This window comes from Mastomys coucha, unplaced genomic scaffold (assembly GCF_008632895.1).
Source record: "Mastomys coucha isolate ucsf_1 unplaced genomic scaffold, UCSF_Mcou_1 pScaffold6, whole genome shotgun sequence".
In the NCBI taxonomy this organism is placed as follows: domain Eukaryota; kingdom Metazoa; phylum Chordata; class Mammalia; order Rodentia; family Muridae; genus Mastomys; species Mastomys coucha.
The window spans coordinates 96738717-96759908 of NW_022196912.1; the positions used below are offsets into that span (position 1 = coordinate 96738717).

The following is a 21192-nucleotide window of genomic DNA, read 5'->3' on the forward strand; positions in this document are numbered from 1 at the left end:
AAAGAATTTGCCTCCCAGGCCGGCCTCCAGCCTACAAGTGAGGATGCAGCACACCTAGGGCACCCGTTGCCTAGAAGGGCATTCCCATGTGGTTAGTTGGGGAATAGCAAGGCAGTCCAGGGAGGCACAGTACATCCCAGGGCAGTGCCTGAGCTGAGGTCCTGTGCCAGCCTCCGCTTCAGGATAAAGCCCTTGTTGATCCTGCTCTTCCTCCCCTTCTTCTGAACAGATGTTTTAGGGGGGAAGTTCACTCAGGATAGCCAACTCAGCCCAGCTTCCTCCATTCCCATCCTCTTTGGGCTATTTGCTGCTTTGAGAACACCTGCAGGGGCAGCAAATCAGCAGACTGAATCCAATCCCACCTGCCACTTGTCTTTGTGAGGTTTGAGTGAACACAGGCACATGTGCTCATTCATTCATGTGTCACTCAGCATCTGGGGCAGCTTTTATATTTCTCTGTGACCATGAAGACCTAGAAGCCTAAAGTGTTATCTGGCTTTTCATAGAAAGAACTTGACAATTCCTGCCCTACAAGGAGACCCAGGATCCAGGAGACTGGACAACTCTCTAGGAAGGTCAGGAAGAGCTTAGAAGTAGTAGTGCACATCTGCAAGACCGGCACTCAGGAGATGGAGGCAGGAGGATAGAGAGCTTGAACACAGTTTGGGCTAGCCTGTCTTAAAAAATAAAACAGAACCCATATACTTTGCCAAACATTAAAATAAACAAGAGAAACAAAAGTATTTCCTATCGTATTTTAAAATGCTGTGCCAGTCTGTGAGTGAGAGAAACAGTCACACCATCTGCCTCTTACCCTTCATCTCCTGACGTGAGCTCTTTCTGCCCAAGCGTTCCTGGTCCCCATGTCCGGCCCTTCTTCTTTGGGGCCCTCTTCTCCTCCTCCTCCCCTTCCTCTTTTGGAACAACCGAGCTCCGGCCCCAGGTTTTACTACTTTCACCTGGTGTCACTGCGAGTGAATAACAAAGGCTGAGTAAGGTAAGTATCTCCCAAAGCTCGAAGACAATCCACATGCCAGTGCGTGTGCACACACACCCACACCCACACCCACCCACACCCACACCCACACACCCATACCCACACATGCGCACGCGTACACACACACACCCACACACACGTGCGTGCACACGCGTGCACACACGCACACACACGTACACACACACAATTTATTTAAACCAGTTACTATAGTAAAAATAAAACTAGTCCAGGTTTGGCCTACACCAAACTTTTGATGAGTTTTCTTAAGACCTAGGCTTTGGAAAGCCTCAGCTTTCGAAGTGCAGATGGAAGAAAACCAGTGGTGCCCAGTAGGGCAGACAGTATGGAGGTCCTCAGGTAGACCCCAATCTGTATTGCTACCACTCCAGTTTCTGAACTGCTTTGCAATTCCCTAAAGAGTTTCCCATGTGCACAACCCCCCTGTGCTGATGTCTGACTGGGTGTTAAAGGTGGAGGAAACAGTACAGAAGTGAACAATGGGACAAGGGGCAGAAAGGCTAAGGGTCTGCAAATGTACACCCATGTGTACAGACTGTTGGGGAAAGTGGCAGAAGTTACAGCTGGAACAAGCCTGCACTAGGAAGTGGCTGAGCAGAGCAGGGGACAAGTGTCCCTGGTATGTCTGGCCTGTTTTGGAAACTGTCTCACACTGGATGGCTCGAAGGCGAGGGATGATGGTGGGGCTTGCAGGAGGACTCGATCGGTTGCTGGCCAGACTCTTCCTTTTATCCATGGTTGGGGAGGCCTGCACCGTGAACTTGTGCTGGAAATCTGCTTGGGGAGAGACAAACATGTGTGAGTCAGGGTTACCACACAGTCAAATTCATTTAAGAAATCTGATGTCTCCTGGTAGGCCTGAGGGGGTAGGCTTCTGTTTTCTTCAGAGCTTCCTCTTTTTCCCAAGTGGACGCAGGACAAGATGAACGCAGAGACAGAAGTCCTCATAAAGCTCTCTATGTAATGGGCACAGGGAGTACAATTACAGCCTGAGTTCTGCTTTCTAGTGCATGTTGCTTTGTGGATCATTCTAGGAAATGTTACTTGAAATTATGTTCCAGATGATCTGTCACCATGCATGTCCTTCTTAGGTACCAAATAAAGAATGTTCAATGTTCCTCACAAACTGCTGGTGTATTAAGACTCAGATCATGATGGAAACACAAGGACTCAACAGAAATCATGATGGAAACACAAGGACTCAATAGAAATGGGGAACCGGCCCCCTTCTTACACACCGTAATGGTAGTTTGGATACAGCATGAGGACATGGAATGTTCAGCTCTTGAGTTCTGAGTTTCAACTTCCTCCTCATTTGTCAGAGACACTGAGTTCTCCCCACTACGCTAACCTCTCCCTGCAAATGGAACCAGAACTTCGCATCTATTGCTAGTGCATAGCAATGTCCTGGTACAGTCTAGGTGTTCCACGTGTACCTAAAGATACTATATGACTGGCAATAAACAAACCAACCAACCAAATCAAATGTGACAAGGACAGCAGAGCACACTCCCATGAGCACATTCTCTGGTTTGATGACTTAATTCCCTTGTCGGTGCCTAAGCCATGATTCCAAGGCTTAAAGATCACCCATGGCCACTCTGACTACCTCATTCTTCACTTCCTTAAATTCTAATAAGCTCACTTCCCAATGCCTTATATATTTAGAACACAAACAACTTTTTTATCTATAGAGATACTCAAATGCCCCCTTGGGCACATTACATTCCACCAAGGTTCTAACTCACGATTTCTTATTTCTTTACATTTTTCCCAGGTAACAGTACTGAAAATGTACTTTTATGGGGCCACTGTACTTCTGAGAAGTTGTATGTAAATCTTATAATAGGAACACTTACTTGTTAACCTAATAATAAATGCACTGAGAACTATGAAAAGAAAATTGAGACAAATTCCTTTTCAGGATTAAGATTTCTCATCTAAGAACACCTGAGAATCTCTTTACCCCAGTGGTACACATCCTTCTCCAATGAACAGTTCCCCAGAAGGCCTGTCACCTGCTGAGCAAGATGGCCCAGCCCAACAGGCTTTACTTCAGGAGCCATGGTCTGTGTTTCCAAGCACAGTCTAACTCCCACACCCCACCCCTGCCACACCAGCTCCTGGTCCACCCCCCCCCAGCTCCTGATCCCTCTCCTCCTCCTCCCCTCAGCTCTTGGTCCCCTCCCCCCACTTCTCTGCCACTGACCAGAGGGGAGGCTGATGCGGTTGCCATCCTTGAGCTTCAGGCGGCTCTTCCTGAACTTGCCCTTGCGTTTCTTCACCCTGGGCTTCTCCTGGCACAGCTGGTGGATGATGATGTTGAGCTCTCGTTCCAGGATGTCAATCTCCCGCTCAGCCAGCTCCTGCTCCCTACGCCGAAGCAGTTCCTCCTGGTTCTTCTGCTGGAGCGCAGCCCGAGTCAGCTCCTCCTCCCAGGTTCGGAGCTCCTACAGACAGAGGGGCAGTAGAGAGAAGGGTGGGTCTCAGTGCAGAAAGGAGACAACCTAGAGAGCTCTCCCGTGGGTGCCCAGAAGAGAGATATTCAGCACTGGGTAAATGTGTAACACAACCATACTGTGAATACAACTGGAGAGGTTAATGCCACAGAGCAAGCCTGGAGACACACTGGTTGACTCTTCCAGAATAGTACAGCCTCCTTATCCTTGGAGAATGCATTCAAAACCAACAGGGAATGTTTGAAACCATGGATTCCTCTGAACTCTGTGTATTATGTATCTTCCTCTAAAATACCTTCATCATAAAATTTAATCTATAAGTTAGGCATCATAAGAGATTAATATACAGTATATTAATATATGTATAGTATAATAATAACAACAATATATTACACTAAAGTCACCAGCACTACTACTCTTGTCCTTTGGAACATTTATTAAATAAAATAAGGGTTACCTAAACACAAAGTTACCTTATCACAAATAGCCGATGAGAAACCCAAGATCAATACTATGTGGCTTGGGTAATGTGCAAGTGTGAGGAGAATGACTGTCCTCAGGAAGGACAGAGCAAGACTGTCTCACAATGCTTAGAACAGCATGCAATTTAAAACATGACACTGTTTACTCCTTCAGTGTTCCATTTAATATTTTTGGACTGTGGTTGACAGTGGTTAAGTCAAGCCACAGAAAGCAAAACTCTAAATGGGGGAGGGACTTACTCTAACGACTTACTGACAAGATCCAATTTCCATTTTTCTTATTGGCTTGTGTAACTTATAAATTACACTATGACTGTACAGAAAGGTGGCTGTGAGTTGGTGACTGAGCAATCTTAACAAAAGCCAGCCGCGGTAGAGGTCCTCCGTGGAAAAGTAGCAGTGATAGAATGATATCGGTGGCTCTCCCGGAGAGACCCCTAGAGATCCGCCCACCGTCAGCCTCTCCACTCTGCCACCCCAGCCACTATGGCCTGTCAATAACAGCTTAGGATCACTGTGCGCCAAAGGAGACTAATCTCTTTTAATTAGATTCAGAAATTATTTTTAAACCATTTGTGTAGGGGACAACAAAGGCATTGCAGAAAGGGCTTAGAATCTGATGGCCCAGGCTCACGTCCTACTTCCCCCTTCCTAGCTCCATGAAGGTGGTCGCCTCTGGCGACCTCCCCCGCCCCCGACCCCTGTGCTGTCATACCTGCAGGACAAAAAGCTTCATTATACTTTTCAAGTGAAAACAAAAAAATGAAACAATGAATCATATGCAGTTTTAGATTTTATTATTATCACATTGCTATTTACTTATTCATTTAACTCTGAGACAGGGTTTCACATTATAGCCCAGGCTAGTCTTGAAATCACTTTATAGCCCTGATTTCAAACTTGCAACCCTCCTTCCTCAGCCTCCTCAGGTCTGAGAGTATACGCATGTACCACCATGCCTGGCTATCACACTACTATTAACTCCCCAAATTTCTATAGTAAGAGTGAGAAGAGAAAAAAGAAATTAACTAAGACTACATGATCATTTCTCAGGCCCGCAGATTTGGCCCTGCCTGGATATGGCAGGGCATAAAATTGTATAGAATTGGTTTCATTTGTGTGGACTCTGATTGCTAGAGTCATACCACAGAAAAAGGGAGGGTCACTGGGGGAATGACTACAAAATCCAAAAGCAGACTCCAGCAAGCCAAGAGGTGCTGAAGTCCCCAGATGCTTTGAGCTTAGAATGCTTTCCTCAAAATCATGAAAATGCCAGTTTCAGGCTCCTATCCTGTGGTGTGGACAATCAAGCAGACCCCAAGAGGGTATTGGTATCGGTGGCTGGCACCCTGAGTCCAGATGCCCCAGTGAAGCATCTCTGCTAAGACAAGACCTGCTGTCCCCTCCTCTCTACCTTTTCTTTGGCCCTGAGTTGGTCAAACATCTCCTGAATCTCATGTTTCCAGTCATCCTGCAGGCAGTGGAAGGAGTCCTTGGGCATCTCAAAGAAACCAGATTCTTCTATAGTTGTTAGTTGGTCCAGGATACTTGTGAAAGATGGACGTGAGTGGGGGTCAGGATTCCAGCAGTCTGAATGGGAAATGAGAAGAGGAAGCATGAGCAGGCGGAGGTGAAGGGAAACATCATGATACTGCATGCCCCCTCACCAAAAAATAGCCTCAATTTCTCCTTCTAGAAAACAGAGCCCTGAAGTTAGGGAGCCCCCAGCAGGAAAGCATACACTGCCATAACATGAAGTGGGGAAACTGGAAGCCAGACACACTGTCCTGTACACTGTTGAGCATGTGCAATGAAAGCAAGGCCCACGCTTCCTTGCTGGCCACCGCTGCCAGCTTACGATGTACATATGGTTCAAGTGGACCATGGTGACTGTGCCCCAAATTCCTACACGAACACTAGCTACCATCCCCACACCTCAATGGGAGAAGGCAAAGAGGAGACCATCAGGAGAAGTCAGTGAATCAGGAGAAGTGAGCCTACCAGCTGCCACCACACAGTAGGCACTTTCCCTCTTCACTTTGCCTAGCTTTGCATTTCTCACAAAATCATGTTTTTTTTAATTAGATATTCTCTTTATTTACATGTCATACGATATCTCCTTTCCCAGTTTCCCCTCCAAAAAACAAAAACAACAACAAGAACAAACCCCTGTTCCTCCCCTCCTCCCCCTACTCGCCACCCCACCCTCTCCTGTAAAATCATGTTTTCAACTCAGTGGTTTTAACGTCCCTTCTTCCCAGACAACCGTCAGTTCTACACACAGGGCACTTAGGTTGGATAAGAACTGCCACTGTAGCTTATTTGTATTACATAATATAATTCTGGAATGCGAGATAGCAGGCTTTAGTTACTAATTTCTATAGTCACTGCAAAAAGGAAGCTGCTTTAGCAGGGTGTGGCCGCTGTCTACACACAGCTCTCTCAACTCTTCCTGCTGGCTGGCTAGTACTTCATCTCCTTTTCCTGCAGCAGATCTCATGGCATTGGGAAATTTCTTCCAAGTGCTGCATAAAGGTTAACGGCCACCAGCTTTCCTCAGCCCAGGAGTTACTTACCTTCCATGAGTTTGGCAAAAGGCTCTGGGCATGTAGAAGGGATAGGAAGGGCAAGTTTGTTCATGGCCACACCGTAAGCCACTGCTAAGCCATCAATGCCCCGGAAGGGCACCTCGCCAGTCAGCAGCTCCCAAAGCAGTACTCCATAGCTGGAGAGAGAAAACGGGAGAGAAACTCTGTAAGAAATAACAGCAACTTCCTCACCAAAGCAGTTACCAAGGTTCTTCCAGGCATCCCACTCCATCTTCAAACCATTGAAAAACTAATGAAATAGACACACTGATACAAAAGGAAGCCACGACGCCTACCAGGCAAAAGCAAAGGCTCTGGAGCCAGGCACATCTGGCTTCGCCCTGCTCCATCACGCCCTACCTATGAATCCATGGGCAAATTGCTACATTGCTCTGAGCCTCTAATCCCTCCTCTGTAGAGAGCAACACCGTTAGTCTCAGCAATTGTCATGAAATCCAATGAGTCTTTAGGAGAGAATAAGCACTCAGTGGCCACAGCAGTCTTATTGTTTAAAACAAGGTCTCACCCTGTAGCTTAGCCTTGGCCTGGACCTCCTAATCCCCCTGTCTCAGCCTCCGCAGCTACGATTACAAGTGCGCGCCACCAAGACTGACTGCTATGGTGAGTGAGATAAGCCTGCAGGAGAGACTTCTTCCAAACAAAATCTTTCTCTTTTTAGACAACTTTTGCACATACTTTTTTTTTTTTTTGGCTTTAGAAAAACTAGTGAGCATCACTCAACATGGATTTTGCTCCTGCAAAAGATTTAAGTGTCTGCTAGGTTAAATAAATTTCTGACTCTAGATAGCACAAGGCACCTTCACAGAGGCCTGTCTAGCTCTCCGGCAGAAGTCCCACAGGGCAGACTGAGTCAGCAGAGAAGAGCAGCATACTAGCTCTGAGGACGTCTGTGTCTCTCCATCTACCAAGTTCATAAAAACAACTCTTCACCTCCTACGAGTCAGGGAATGTGAAGCACAAAGCTTAATGGGAGAATCAGTCTATGGATCTGCAATCAAAGCCAGGAACCACTGCTCAGCACTCTGTGCTTCTAGGAATAAGTTAGGCCAAGAAAACATAAGCTCTGAACACCCAGAGGGAAGACGCTCTACTTGTACTTGCCTCACAGACCTCAAACTTACTGTAACCTCCTCAGCACTGTCCAGCTATAAGGGCCACTAATTAGATGGTGATGATGGTGGTGGTGGTGGTGGAGGAGGAGGAGGAGGAGGAGGATCTGGGAGGATCCTCAGTGGCTGTGAGCACTTGTTACTCTTGTAGAGTACTCTGCAACTATAACTCTAGTGCCCAGGTATCCAACACCCACTTCTCACCTCTGTAGGTGCCAGGGACCCACATATACATGTGTGGTACATACATATACTTACATCCAAGCAAGCACTCATATATATGAAATAATTAATCTTAATTTAAAATGTTTTGTAAAGGCAACATAATAGTTCTGTATTTGTCACGATGCCTTGTCTGTTTAAAGGGTCTTTCTATGTTGCCCAGGCTGCTTCAAACGTCCTTTCCTGCTCCGATCTTCTCAATTACATTTTGTATTTTCACAATGCTGCAGACCAAACCTAGGTTTTTGCATATGCTAGGCACATACTCTACCACCATGTTCCTGCCACCGTGCTCCTGCCACCGTGCTCCTGCCACTGTGCTCTTGTCACCGTGCTCCTCTGCTACTGTGCTCCTGCCACCGAGTTCCTCTGCCACAGTGCTCCTCTGCCTTCACTGCCACTGTGCTCCTCTACAACTGTGCTCTTGTCACCGTGTTCCTCTGCCTTCTCTGCCACTGTGCTCCTCTGCCAAACCTATTACACTGTTTTCTCAAGTTTCTTTGTTGTTGTTTGTTTCTTTGTTTGTTTTCGAGACAGGGTTTCTCTGGGTAGCCCTTGTTTTTCCTGGAACTTGCTCTGAAGACCAGGCTGGCCTCAAACTCAAGACTTCCCCTGCCTCTGCTTCCCAAGTGCTGAGATTAAAGGTGTTTGCTACTACACCCAGACCCTTTCAGGACACTTTGCATGTGCAGGGAGTACAGCATTTTACGTCATCTGGAACCCACACAAGGATGCAGGCAAGGGGGAGCAGGTCTTGGCAAGCACAGAAAGTGAAGACTCGGATGGCTTTGGTTGTCTATCTGAACCCCAAGCTCCAGACATCGGAAAACAGAGTAAAAGACATAGATCCTCTACACAGAAATCAGTGAGAGATGCAGAAATGACAAGACTAAGTCATGACAGATGTATTATAGCACACAGAAGGAACTCTAACAGAGTAGGAAAAGCCAGTGGCCTTTGAGCTAATTGCTGACCACTATGGGAAAGAGGAGTTGGAGCTCTGAGCCTAAAGGTCAGCACATACAGAGGAATGAGCAGTCTGCTTTCAAGTTCACTCCTAAGAACCTAGCATGACTTCCAAACAATGCAGCAGCCTATATATATAGGCAGCCTTGGGGGCCTACAGATGGCCCCTTGTGGGTAATCCAGCCATCCTGGCTTTACTCTATTAAGGCGTCTAGATGCTGTCACTTTCTTTATGAATCGTGACAGGGCATACCAGCTGTAGAACTTGTCTTGTCTCTCTAGGAGATGGATCTTAGCTGGTGGTTGGTAAGAACATCTGGTAACCCTGCCACGGCTTCCTGAGTCTTGACATCCATGCACTGTGGTTGCTCTTCCTGAAGAGGGAGAATTAGAGTAATATGGCTTTTAATCCTCACATTCTCAGGGCCTCTCACTCAGGTTAATAGGTGTCTGGAGACGGGTGACTGCAGCTCTTGCCTTTCATCAAAGAATCTTGTTTTTGTAACAGATGGAGACTATTACAGAGATCTGGTCAAAATACAGAGTAGCAACTGTGGAGTGTCCAACCTCACATGCATCCCAATGCAACCCCACACCTAAAACTCATAGAAAACTGTGAAGGAGAAGGCAGAAAAATTCTAAGTCAAAGGACGAGGAACCCTGCTGCTAGACAGTGTGTTCTAGACAGGACAGGGAAGTCAAACGTGTGAAGTCCCAACAATATGGTTGCCTAAACGAGACTTGCACAATGACACCAGCTGATGTGCCTAAGTAGATGCGGAGAACCTTCTGGGCCCCACTCCTAGATGAAGAGCTGCAGTCAACCAATGTCTGCTGAATGAGAGAAAACTGGTTTTCTTCAGGGATGAGTCCCCAGATAGGTTCTTCAGTCCCAGTGGTCAGCCCTAAACACATGTACGTATAAGCAACACTAATGAACTCAGCAGGTGGTGTGTATAAGACAATAATAATTTTAAAGGCGGTCATAAATTTGAGGGAGTGGGAGAGGCTTGGAGGAGGTGAACAGGGAGAGGGAGAGGTGGAAAGGATGTAACTACAGCACTCACGCTTGAAACTCTCAGGAAAAAGGCATATGAGTTGTGGGGCTGCTGTGGGGTGAGTGCATGCGTAGTCAGATGCTCCTATAGGCTACCCTGAGCATGCTACCATGATCCCTGAACACTGCCAAGAATTACACTATTAGAGCTGAGGGTGTAGTTCTGTGGTAAAGTACCTGCCTGGCATATGCAGGCTGTGGCTTTGGCTTCCATGCCCAGCAGGGCAAGTATGAATGAAGGAGGAACAGGACAGGATGGGAAATAAAGAGAAACTATACTTCTACCAAACCTTGATTGTGACCTACCTAGACAGCAGTCACACTTGGAAGTTTTTACCAAGCAACTCAAAGAGCCCTCAGCACCCCTAGCCAGATTCCTGGGTTAGAGCTACTCCCATCCTTGGTTGACTGCGTTCAGTACAATGCCCGTTTCTATACAGGTAACACAACCTAGTGGTCCCACAGACCCTGTCCTCCATCTAAACAATAATGATCAGTATCTCAGCCCGAACTACAGAGTGTGCTCTGTATCTGTCCTGGCATCCCTTCTCTAATGGTTTCCCACTAGGCCTATGAAGATGTCTCAGGCCACCTGAAGAGGGAGGAGTCAGGACTCTACCTCCAGAACATCAATGAGGGAAGATCTGCTCCACCTGAGGCTTAAGAGTTGAAGAGGAAGAGAAGGAAGAGGAAGAGGAAGAGGAGGAGGAGGAGGAGGGAGAGAAGGAGGAAGAGGAACTAGAAGAGGAAGAAGAAGAGGAAGAGGAAGAAGAAGAGAAAGGAGAGGAGGGAGATGACTGAGGCCTGTGCATGGCACAGAGTAAAGATTCAATAAATGGCACTTAGTGGAGTAAAGGGATAACAAACCAGTTTAGGACCAGCTTTCTACAAGCTGCTGGTCATGTGTCTACCCTCTCTGGAACCCCTGCTGGATCTGAGCCATGATGAGCCAATCATTTGAAAAGAGGCTACCCAAAACACAGGAGCAAGTGTGCACAGCTGCTCATGGGTTTCCGGTGTAGAAGTGTTGCACAAACGGTGATGAATGGGTATCTTCCTCTGGTAAAGACGAGAGACCTTCTGGAGCCCAAGTATGCTTTAATGGAGACGGGTGAACCCCATATAAAGGAGTCAGTGAACCACGTCTTTAAGAAACGCTCACAGCACAGGAGCTAAGACTGCTGGGGACAGGCAGGCACACTGCGTTTCCAAGCAGTCACCAGCCAAATAGGGACAAAGGGCTTATGCCCTAGGAACAATTTTATTATTTAAAAGACCTTTTACTTAATCTATTTAATTAGAGGGGAAGGTGCCTCCAGAATGCAGGGAAGCATCGAACCCAGTTAGAGTTCCTGTTGGTTGCCAGTTGCCCAGTGTTGATGCTACAAACTAAAGTTGGGTCTTCCACAAGAGCAATATGCACTCTTAGCCACTGAGCATCTCTCTCCAGCTTCCCTGGGAGCAGTTGAAGCTAGAGAGTCACTGACTGTGCTGGCTAGTTTTGTGTCAACTTGACACAAGCTAGAGTCATCTGAAAGGAGGGAGCCTTCACTGAGAAAAGCCTCCATAAGATCCAGCTGTAAGCAAGCTGCCGAATATTTCTTAATTAGTGACTGATGGGGGAGGGACCAGCCCATTGTGGGTGGTGCCATCCTTGAATGGGTGGTCCTGGGTTCCCGAGAGCCAGGCCAGGAAGCAGTACCCTCCATGGCCTCTGCGTCAGCTCCTGCCTGCAGGTTCCTCCCCTGTTTGAGTTCCCGTCCTGACTTCCTTCAGTCATGAACAGTGATGTGGGAGCTTAAGCCAGATAAACCCTTTCCTCCCTAAGTTGCTTGGTCCTGGTGTGTCATCACAGCACTAGTGCCCTCACTAAGACTCTGGTGGACTGTAGAACAATAATAAGCTGTCCCTGTTAGGGAACCAAGTGATTTCATCAGCTGCCTCTCACTACAGCTCCTACAAAAGGTTTGTAACAGCTGTGATTTTAGAACAAAACACTAATCTTGGACTTGTAGCGGGGTATTCAGTAAAAGTTGAAAGAGTTTCGTCTATTCACCCACTGAAGAAAAGCCCCTGCAGTGTCCTAAATTAGGTGTTCACACTCCCTTCCTACTAAAGAACAGGCAGGGAACCTGGTAAGATTCTGTACCTATTCTGATCCTATTACTAGCAGAAGCAAAGAACAGAACCTGAGAGAAGCAAGACAGGACAATAAACATATCATCCTCTGAGGAGAAAGAAGGGAACCAAAAGAGTACCCAGTGGCTATGACTAAGACGTGGGGCAGCGATGTCTCTTCCAATCACTTTCTCCCTATTTCCAAAAGAATTTTAGTTGGACACAGTAGCTAAAGCCGCATTTGATGTCTCTTCAGGGCCATGTGGATAATAAGCAAGTGCAGACTATGGGACAGAGGAGCTGTGTGACCGTGCAGACTGTCTCCAAAGCCAAGGCCAGCTTGTTGGCATGAATAAGCCTGGTCTCCTTTCCTGTACACAGTAAGGCAGAAGTCACTACAGCTCCCATTAAAGCACTGGGACAAGGACAGCGAGGGACCCTGAAGAACCAGGTCTCATGGGCACAGCCATTCTGCCAGCCTGGGCTGCCTGGACTACTCGTTGGTTGAAGCAGAAATACAGTTCTTTTGTGTAAGTGTCCAGATCAACTGGTCTCCTTGTGATACCAGGTTAATTAATACATCAAACAAGGCCTAATTAGCATCAACCTCACTAGTGTGTGGTAAGACACTGTGGTCCACAGCAGCTGCCTCTCAGGCCAAACACTTTACAAGGAGGAAAACGTTCTCCCCAGTAGCACTCCATTCTGCACCTAACATATGGCAAGGTGCGAGTGAACACAGTACAAAGCAACTCTGATGGAAATTAGAGAATGAGAGTATCTCACATTGATGGATTGGAAAGCACAGATACTACAATGTCCACACCCTCAATAATCCACAGAGTAACCACGATTCTTCTGAAAATCTCAGGTGTCATCCTAGATGGCGGCAGACATGGAAGGAGTACCAGGAATCAGAAGCCCCCTGGCCTGTATGTCTACTCTGAAGTCAGCCTGAGGTGAATGAAACCAGTTTTAAACAAGAAAAAAAAAAAATCTCAGTTGCTTATTTGGCAAAACTAACAAACTGATGTTAAGACTTATAAAGAATGGCAGTGGGCTCAGAATGATCAAAACAATTTTTAAAAGGCAAAACTGGAGGACTCTCCTATCCTAACACCAAAACTTACTACAAAGCTGCACTTTAATTAAGAAAGGGTGATACTGCCTGTGTGCAGACACGGACATGTTAGCAGAGAACTGTGAACCTGGAACAAATGCTCACATTCCTCGTGAGCTGTTTCTGGCAGAGATGACCGAGTGTTTAAATGGGAAGAGAACAGACTCTTCAATGCGTGCTCCCAATACAAATGAACAGACACGAAAATATAAAGTTTGGTCTCCGCTTCACAACGCATAGAAAATCAAATCAACATTAATCAGAAACCCAAGGGTAAGAATCAATATTATCAAATTCTTAGAAGGAAACAGAGCTAAGACTCTTCACAGGCTTGGCTGAGGCCATGCATTCTCATGACACCAAAAGTCAGGTGATCTGAGGAAACCAAGAAACACGCGGAGTTCAAAGAATACTACTGAGAGTTATCCAAAAAACAGAGTAGAAAAATATGTAATATTGAAATATTTTAAAACTCAAAAATAACAAGAGACAATCCAGTTTTTAACTGGCAAAAGAGTTGAACAGACACATCTCCTGGGGAGACATGCAATTCAAGATGAACAGTCAGTCAGGAAATGCAGACGGACAACACAGTGAAACCCTGCTTCACAGATGAGCGCCGCTGTAACTGAAACAGCAGCACCAAGTTACACGGAAGTCCCGGAGTTAGTCTTGGACCAACAGAATTTACACAGAGCATCTGTGACCAAGACAGTTTTCTGGGCCCTTAAGAAGTTACGCATCTACTTAGTTGCTTGACTTCATACAATTAAGGTACATGCCCAAGTGAATGGAAAAAGTCTGGTCACAAAAGAATCTGCGTGTGCATGTCCACAGCAGCCTTGTTCACAGTACTCCCCACAGTGAAAGCCACCCCACTACCTATCAGAGTGAATGACTGAAGAAGCAAGCATGGCCCGCCTGTATCATGGAATACTAAAAAGCCACAAAAAGAATGAATTTCTAATGAAGCTACGACATGGATGGACCTGTAAACATCCCGTTAAAGGTAAGGCGTGAGTGACAGAGGAGCAGGCATCGTGTGGTTCCACTGCCGGGATGGCAATGAGCAGCTGCTCCAGAGGCAGAGAAGGTCAGGCTGGGAGAGTGACGAGCAGGAGGCATGTGCTTTCTCTGAGGTTAGAAACATCCTTTAGAAATAGTGATTGCAGTGGGTTCAATGATGGCCCTAAGGATACCTGCTGATGTTCTAGAATTTAGAAGCCGTATGTGGACTGGGTCTCCTTTAGGCTCTTCAGGATGGGTCCCTGCTGTACCTATTTCATACATATTCCAGAGCTATGAAAGAATAAAGCTCTATCACGTTCAATCCTCCGGTGTGTGGAAACATGTTAGAACGGTGCAGGAAGCTGGTAAATGTAGCAAGCGACGCTCAAGTCACTCACTAATTCACTGACATTTGGTTTTAGTTGGGTTTTATTTTTGCTTTTATGAGATGAGGCTGACCAGCTGAACCTCCGATCCTCCTGACTCCACCTCTTGAATACCAACCAGGGTTACATACCTACACCATCACACCTAACTTTCTGCATCTAGGGTCCTATGCACTCTGGGCAGGTAATCTACCCATGGAGCCACATCCCAATCCTAAAGTCAGTTTTATAGATTCTAAAAAGTACTGACTTACATACTGTAAAGGGTGTACTTTATGATATGTGACTAGTATCTCTAGTAAGTTACCTTAAAGGAAATACACAAATACAGAAACATACACACACACACAGAGGCTCACTCTGCCACGTGCCAGGAAGCACTGATCCTGGACTTAGGTGAAATGATGATCTTTTCTTCTTTATGTGAAGGTGTCGCTGCTGTCCTTCAGACAGGACAAAGTCTATCCTATAGTTGCTCATCTTCCTTCAATAGCAACATAATTTTTTTTAGATCTATGTCCTTGTGACCTCTTGGATTGATACTTGTTTGAGAGATGGCTGGCCAGGTCTAGTTTGTAACTTCACAGTTTTTACGGCCTTCTGAGGACCCATCTAGTCCCTTGCCTAGATAAATATCTAATCTTTAACTTCACAGTTCTTACGGCCTTCTGAGGACCCATGTAGTCCCTTGCCTAGATAAATCTCCAGCACACAAAGCCCTGAGGAAAAAAGAGTAACCAGGTAACTGGAAAGGATGATTTCCAAATAATCAACAAAAAGACAGCACCGAGGGTACGCATTAGCTCAGGAGTTCACAGGGAGGACACTGGTGAGACCTCCCAGGTGGGCAGCGGCAGCCCTTGAAACCCAGCCTCTAAACCATCAAGCTGCTGCTTGATGCAGGGTGATTCCCCACCCTGTGGGTCAGAAATGGACGTACAAGGTGGTCCCAGCATCTGGAGCTTTCCTGAGGAGCCATCTACTCCATGAAGTGCCAGCAAGGGGCACAGCATCCCCAGCACTATGGGGATCGGTAGATTGCTCTGAGAGGTCACACAGACCTACTTGCAGTACCTTGGGTCCTGTAACCTCAATTCCAAGTCCTGAAATGTGCAGGCAAAACACATTTGAACCTGGAGGCTGCACCTTACCTCCACACATCGCTGCCTTTGGAAAACATGGAAGCACGGATGACTTCAGGTGCCATCCAAGCATACGTTCCTGCCGCACTCATCTTGGTTGTCCGGTGCCATTCCCGTGCCAGCCCAAAGTCGGTGATCTTCAGAATCTTGTTACTCAGGTCTCCATTCTCCACTTTCTGCAGGATCAATACTGAGCGAAGGAAGCAATACAGAAGAAACCAGGTAAGCACTAGTCACAGGGCCTCGCATCCACCGCCATCTCCTGCAGGTGCTGCCACTGTGCACTGATGGCAGAAACACAATTTTAGCCCCCCCCACCCCCCGCTGCCACATACACACCATGTTTATTCTGCAGCACATATCTTTGTTAGCACCGTCTTAAGTCCCTGCAATGCCCCTAACAAGGTAGGCATTTCAGGCTCAACATCCCTATCCAAAAACTATTCAGAGGCCAAGTCTATAAAGGTGAAACTCTGCTGGTCCCACACACGCAGGATACGGGGTACTTAGCTTGCACTACCTTCCTGGTGTCACAGTGCAGGGCTGGGACCCAGGCAGCTGATGTGAGCCTGCTTTCCTACTGCAGAGTGACAGAGGAACTGTGAGCCATCCGCGCCCTTCTGAGGAGCAGCCACCTGGGCTCCCTGCATCAAAGCACACCTGGTTATACCCACTCACAGATCACAGGGACTGGAGATGAATGCTGTATCATCAAACGGTTCTGTGTCTAGCCAGCTCTGTGACCTCTTACAGGTACATCCTACCCACCTTCTGACACTGTGACACTGACAGCATCCACACATTCACAGCCACCTTAGACACATGAGGCCCATGTGTTGTGGGTTGGTTACCATTAACATTCTTTTGTTTTGTTTTGTTTTGTTTTTCGAGATAGGGTTTTTCTGATTGGGCTCAACTCCTACACCAGGCTGGCCTGGAACTCACAGAGGCCTGCCTCTGCCTCCCAAGTGCTGGGATTAAAGTTGTGTGCCACCACACTCAGAGCCACTGACATTCTTAAGAAAGCCTGTCTGTTGGGCTCTTAAATTTTTTGTTATAATTCAGGCAAGTCCCCTAACCAGCTGAAAAATGGCTGGCAAACTGAGGGTTCGGAGAATCAGCAACACACACGTGCACACACTCATGATATCCTCCGTGAGCATGGTCAAGGAAAAAGAGCTGGTGCAGGGATGACTCCAAAGCACTGACTCTCCTAGGATGGCAGCCATGGTGGCCCCCACACCCATATGGTGGTGGTCCCAGCCATGTAACCTGGTGGGAGATAATCTGGCTAAAAATCACCCCAAACCTTGCTGACTAGGATGTCATACCTTAAACCACAGAACTCTGTGATTGGGGGCCTAAGAAGCTATCCAGATAAATACAGGACACACCTCCTTATCCAAAGTGGGATGGTTCAAAGGCTTTGTGCGAGCATAGCCTCTGTAACCAGACACAGCCTTGCCTGAATCTGTGTGAGACTTCAGGGAAAGAAGGAAGGTTTCCTCTTCACCCCTGTGAGGAAGAAACCTGCTACCGTGTAGCAATTAAATTGTAAAAGGGATTCAGCTATGCCCTCCCAGGGCGGGGAACGTAAAAATGATACAAGTTAACTCTTAGTCCTGTGCGCCAAGAAAATCTAGAGGCTTCCCACTCTCCATGCACCTACCTAACATAAGATGCCTTACATTGCAGACCCTTCTGCAGTGAAAGAGCAGGTGCTGCACGACACAGCCACACCCCTTCTCTCCACTCCTACTCCCCACCCACTGAACCGTCACATACTGAAGGGATGTGGCCCAAGGAGCTCCAGGTCCTACGTGCTTCTTAGAAAAACAGCAGTGTGCCCCAGGATGATCAGTGGCTTCAGAGCTGGAGTCTAGAAAGCAAACAACCCCACCCTAGACCTAATGGACGAACCCTCCCTCCTCCTCCACACCCGCTCTACTCCAGACACATCCCTCCAGTCCTGGCTTTCCCCACCCAGGTGCCTAAGCAGATACAAAACAAGAGAAGGAAAGAAAAAAACCTTCTCTAGTGACAAAAACAAACAAACAAACAAACACACAACAACAAAAACCCTTCTAGAATCTTCTGAGGCAGAAACAACAGGACAGCAGACATTCAAAGAGTCAGGCAAGTGGCACTGAGGAAATTCCCCATAACTGCCCTCCTACCCTACCCCCCACCCCTCACCCCCGATATACACTGAGTGGGATCCAGTCACCCAAAGCCCTAGGTGGCTGGGATAGGCTGCAACCAGGAGAGAGATGATGTTTCCTATTAGTCAATCTGGATGCTTAAAAGAGATGCAAGACTGACGACGGGATAAGAATCAGCCACGGGCTGGGCAGTAGTGGTGCACACCTTTAATCCCAGCACTTGGGGGGCAGAGGCAGGCGGATTTCTGAGTTCGAGGCCAGCCTGGTCTACAGAGTGAGTTCCAGGACAGCCAGGGCTACACAGAGAAACCCTGTCTCGAAAAACCAAAAAAAAAAAAAAAAAAGATCAGCCACGGACTGTCTGTCTGCACGGGGTATACAGGTCAGTCTCATCTGCTCGCCACTGTCCCACCCACCTCAGACTCAGGTGACCTTGCCCTTTGTGTACTCCATGACCTAGAGACCAACCCTCATCAACAGAGAGCGACTATAATCTGAAACCAGTTGCTATCTCAGCGGGCAGTATCAGGTCCTAGTGTTCTGAAGTGCTGGCCTTCCTAGCACCAGGGCTTGTGAAAGCTTCCCTTTACATTGCTCTTGTACGAGTTAGTTGAGATGAAATATGAAACAATCAAGCATTGTACAGCCAACATTCAGTAGACCACCTCTACCTGTCCCGGGCCATTTTCATCACCCAATAGGAAGTCCTGTAACCACTAAGCAAATACGCCCCCATTCTTCTCTCCTCCCAGGCCCTACACCCCCAATCTGCTTTGACCCCATAGTGAAGACTTCAGAAAATTGAAAGCTACAGTATGATATCTGTCTCATTTCCTTAATGTTTCCAGGCTTGTCAGGTTATAGCTTTTATTAGCACCACATTCCTTTTCATGGCTAATAATATTCCATTGTAATAAATTCCTGATGTACACTTCATAGGACAGCTGCTCAATTTGGATCAAATGCTGTGTAACTGAACTTGGCTGCTTGCTGACATCATCTTTCTGAGTCCTTTAGTTGTCTCTAAGAAGTGGGAAGATGACACTCCCTGTTTCATCCATGTCAAAAGAGATGTAAGGAGGACAGGAGCAGAGTCCACATCTCTCAGCCCACAGCCTTGTTCTCCATCTCTGCACTACGTGATCCGGAGCCTGGAAGACATTCTGGTTTTCAGGCTCAACTTGGTTTCCTCAGTGCAACAGCTGACTAGCTCATCCTCTCTGCTGCCCACGGCTAGTTTTTCCTCGGCAGCCAAAGCCCACTGCACACAATCCAACCATCGACCATCTAAATACTCCTTGCTGGGACATGAGTGTCTAGCTTCTTTTCTAGAATGGCACGGAATCCGACCCCTAGAGGGTAAAACCCTCATTCTCTTCTGGAATCCATGACGTCCTGATCCGGGAAGCTTGCACAGGGCCAGGCTCTTGCCAAGAACTCCCTCATGCCTGGTCAGTTACTGACTGAGGTGTACCTGTGCATTTTCTCTGTCTATATTTTTTAAATGTTAATTTTCAAAAGTCTTGGGAGATGATTATGCAGAGGGGAGCAGAGTCAGAGAAAGTAACACCTCGGCCAGGGGTTCCCCAGTGGTTGACATACTGGTGCCATGTGGGCTGTGAGCTACAGAAGGGATAATTTGGAGATGCAGCCTGAAATGTCTGCACCAGTTACTTAGGCACCCTGTCCGTGGCCATGATGCCTGAAAGAATCCACCTAAGGAAGAAAGAATTATTCAGAGGATCCGCCTCAGTCCACCACAGTAAGGAGGGCACGATGCTCACTGGAGAGGATCAAATGGCAGTGGGTCCTCGAGTTACAGCCCTGAAACTGAGCTACAACTTTTCAAAACCTGCTCTTAGCACCCACTTATGACAGTCAGGCCTCACATCCCAAAGCCCAAAGGCCTATGTGACCTATTACTTTGTAATGGGCTTCATGGACTAGTACTCCAGTTTTAAAAATAAAAATTTGTATTTATCTGTGTGTGTGTGTGTGTGTGTGTGTGTGTGGTGTATGCATGTGTGTGCATGTGTATGTAGATGTACTCATGCTACAGTAAGCAAGTGTAGTTAAAGGTGAGCTACAGGAACCAGCTTTCTCCATGTTGGTCCTGAGGCTCATGCTCCAGCCTTCCGCCTTCCTGACAGGCTCCTTCGGGCTCTAAGGTCTTTCCACAGCGGCTCCAGTCCCTTCTCTTTCCTCATGTACTCTTTTCATCCTCTTTGTTCTGCCTTGCTGAGCTTTGTGGCTGTTGTCTTCTGACCCAAGGCTGGGTGTTTACTCCCTGTCATGGTTTTCTAAGTTCTAAAAGTTCTTCCTCATTTTCTCCTTTCTTTTTGGGGTGAGAAGTACAAGCTCCTGGGCAGTAGTTGCTCCTGTTCTTGTCTGTTTTCTGCCATTTTCTTTTCTCTTGAAGGGCTTTTCAGCCTGTGCTTTAGTCTCTAGGGTACTTTGCTGAGTCAGGCTCATCTGTTGTGATTCAGCACAAAGCTGTGCTTGTGTTCAGAGGTGGACTACTTAAGTTTTAAAGGTATACACTGAAACATTTACATGCACATCAATAGGGTGTTGGTGATTTCCTTCAAAATAATAAATGGTGGGAATGACCTGGTGACAGAGGAAGGAGAGCTGTGAGCTGGTACCAGACAAGGCCAAAGAGGATCCATGATGCCTTTCTCCTCATGTGGGCACATATCTTCCACAGGAAGAGAAAGAAGGAAAGAAGGAGGGAGAGGGAGAGAAAGAGAGAAAAGGAGGGAGAGAGGGAGAGAGAAGAAGAGAGAGGGAGGGAAAAAGAGAGGGAGGGGAAAAGAGAGGGAGGGACAGAGAGAGGGAGGGAAAGAGAAGGAAAGGGAGGGAAAGAGAAGGACAGGGAGGGACAGGAAGAAAGAGGAGGGAGGAGGACACATCACAGAATCAATGCCTCTTCTACCTACAGGAGAACAATCTCTGAGTCATAGCAGGGCAGAAAAAGAAAACAGCAACAGGCGTGGCCCAGGATGTGGGTCCTGGTGGCCCCTCTGAAATCCTCTCTAGGAATCCATTTCTCTACCTGACATTCTCAAAGTCTGTAATTTCCTGAAAGCTTCATAAGTCTTCCAGGACTCAGTCAAACTCTACCAACTGTCTTGAGGTAAGAAAGGTAAAATCCAAAACTCAAGGGTAAAGATGAATTGTGGCTGGGGTGGGGGTGGGCAAGGACTCTATGCCAGAGGGAAAGCAAAAAGCCCATGCCCTCACCTCTGCAGCCTTTAGGGCACCCAAGCCCATGCCCTCACCTCTGCAGCCTTTAGGGCACCCAAGTCCATGCCCTCACCTCTGCAGCCTTTAGGGC

The 21192-nt window shown here is 47.2% G+C and overlaps 1 protein-coding gene across 3 annotated transcripts in view; it reads right to left on the minus strand.

Annotated features, from left to right (window-relative positions):
• Window positions 1-21192, minus strand: part of Map3k9 (mitogen-activated protein kinase kinase kinase 9) — a 70491-nt gene that overhangs the window by 13830 nt on the left and 35469 nt on the right. For all 3 annotated transcript variants that reach the window (XM_031355407.1, XM_031355405.1, XM_031355406.1), the window contains exons 3-8: window positions 15703-15883; window positions 6533-6681; window positions 5371-5546; window positions 3225-3465; window positions 1667-1789; window positions 815-968 (exon numbers count right to left, since the gene is read on the minus strand). In XM_031355407.1, coding sequence (XP_031211267.1) covers window positions 815-968; window positions 1667-1789; window positions 3225-3465; window positions 5371-5546; window positions 6533-6681; window positions 15703-15883 — 1024 coding nt within the window. The remainder of the gene's footprint in view (window positions 1-814; window positions 969-1666; window positions 1790-3224; window positions 3466-5370; window positions 5547-6532; window positions 6682-15702; window positions 15884-21192) is intronic.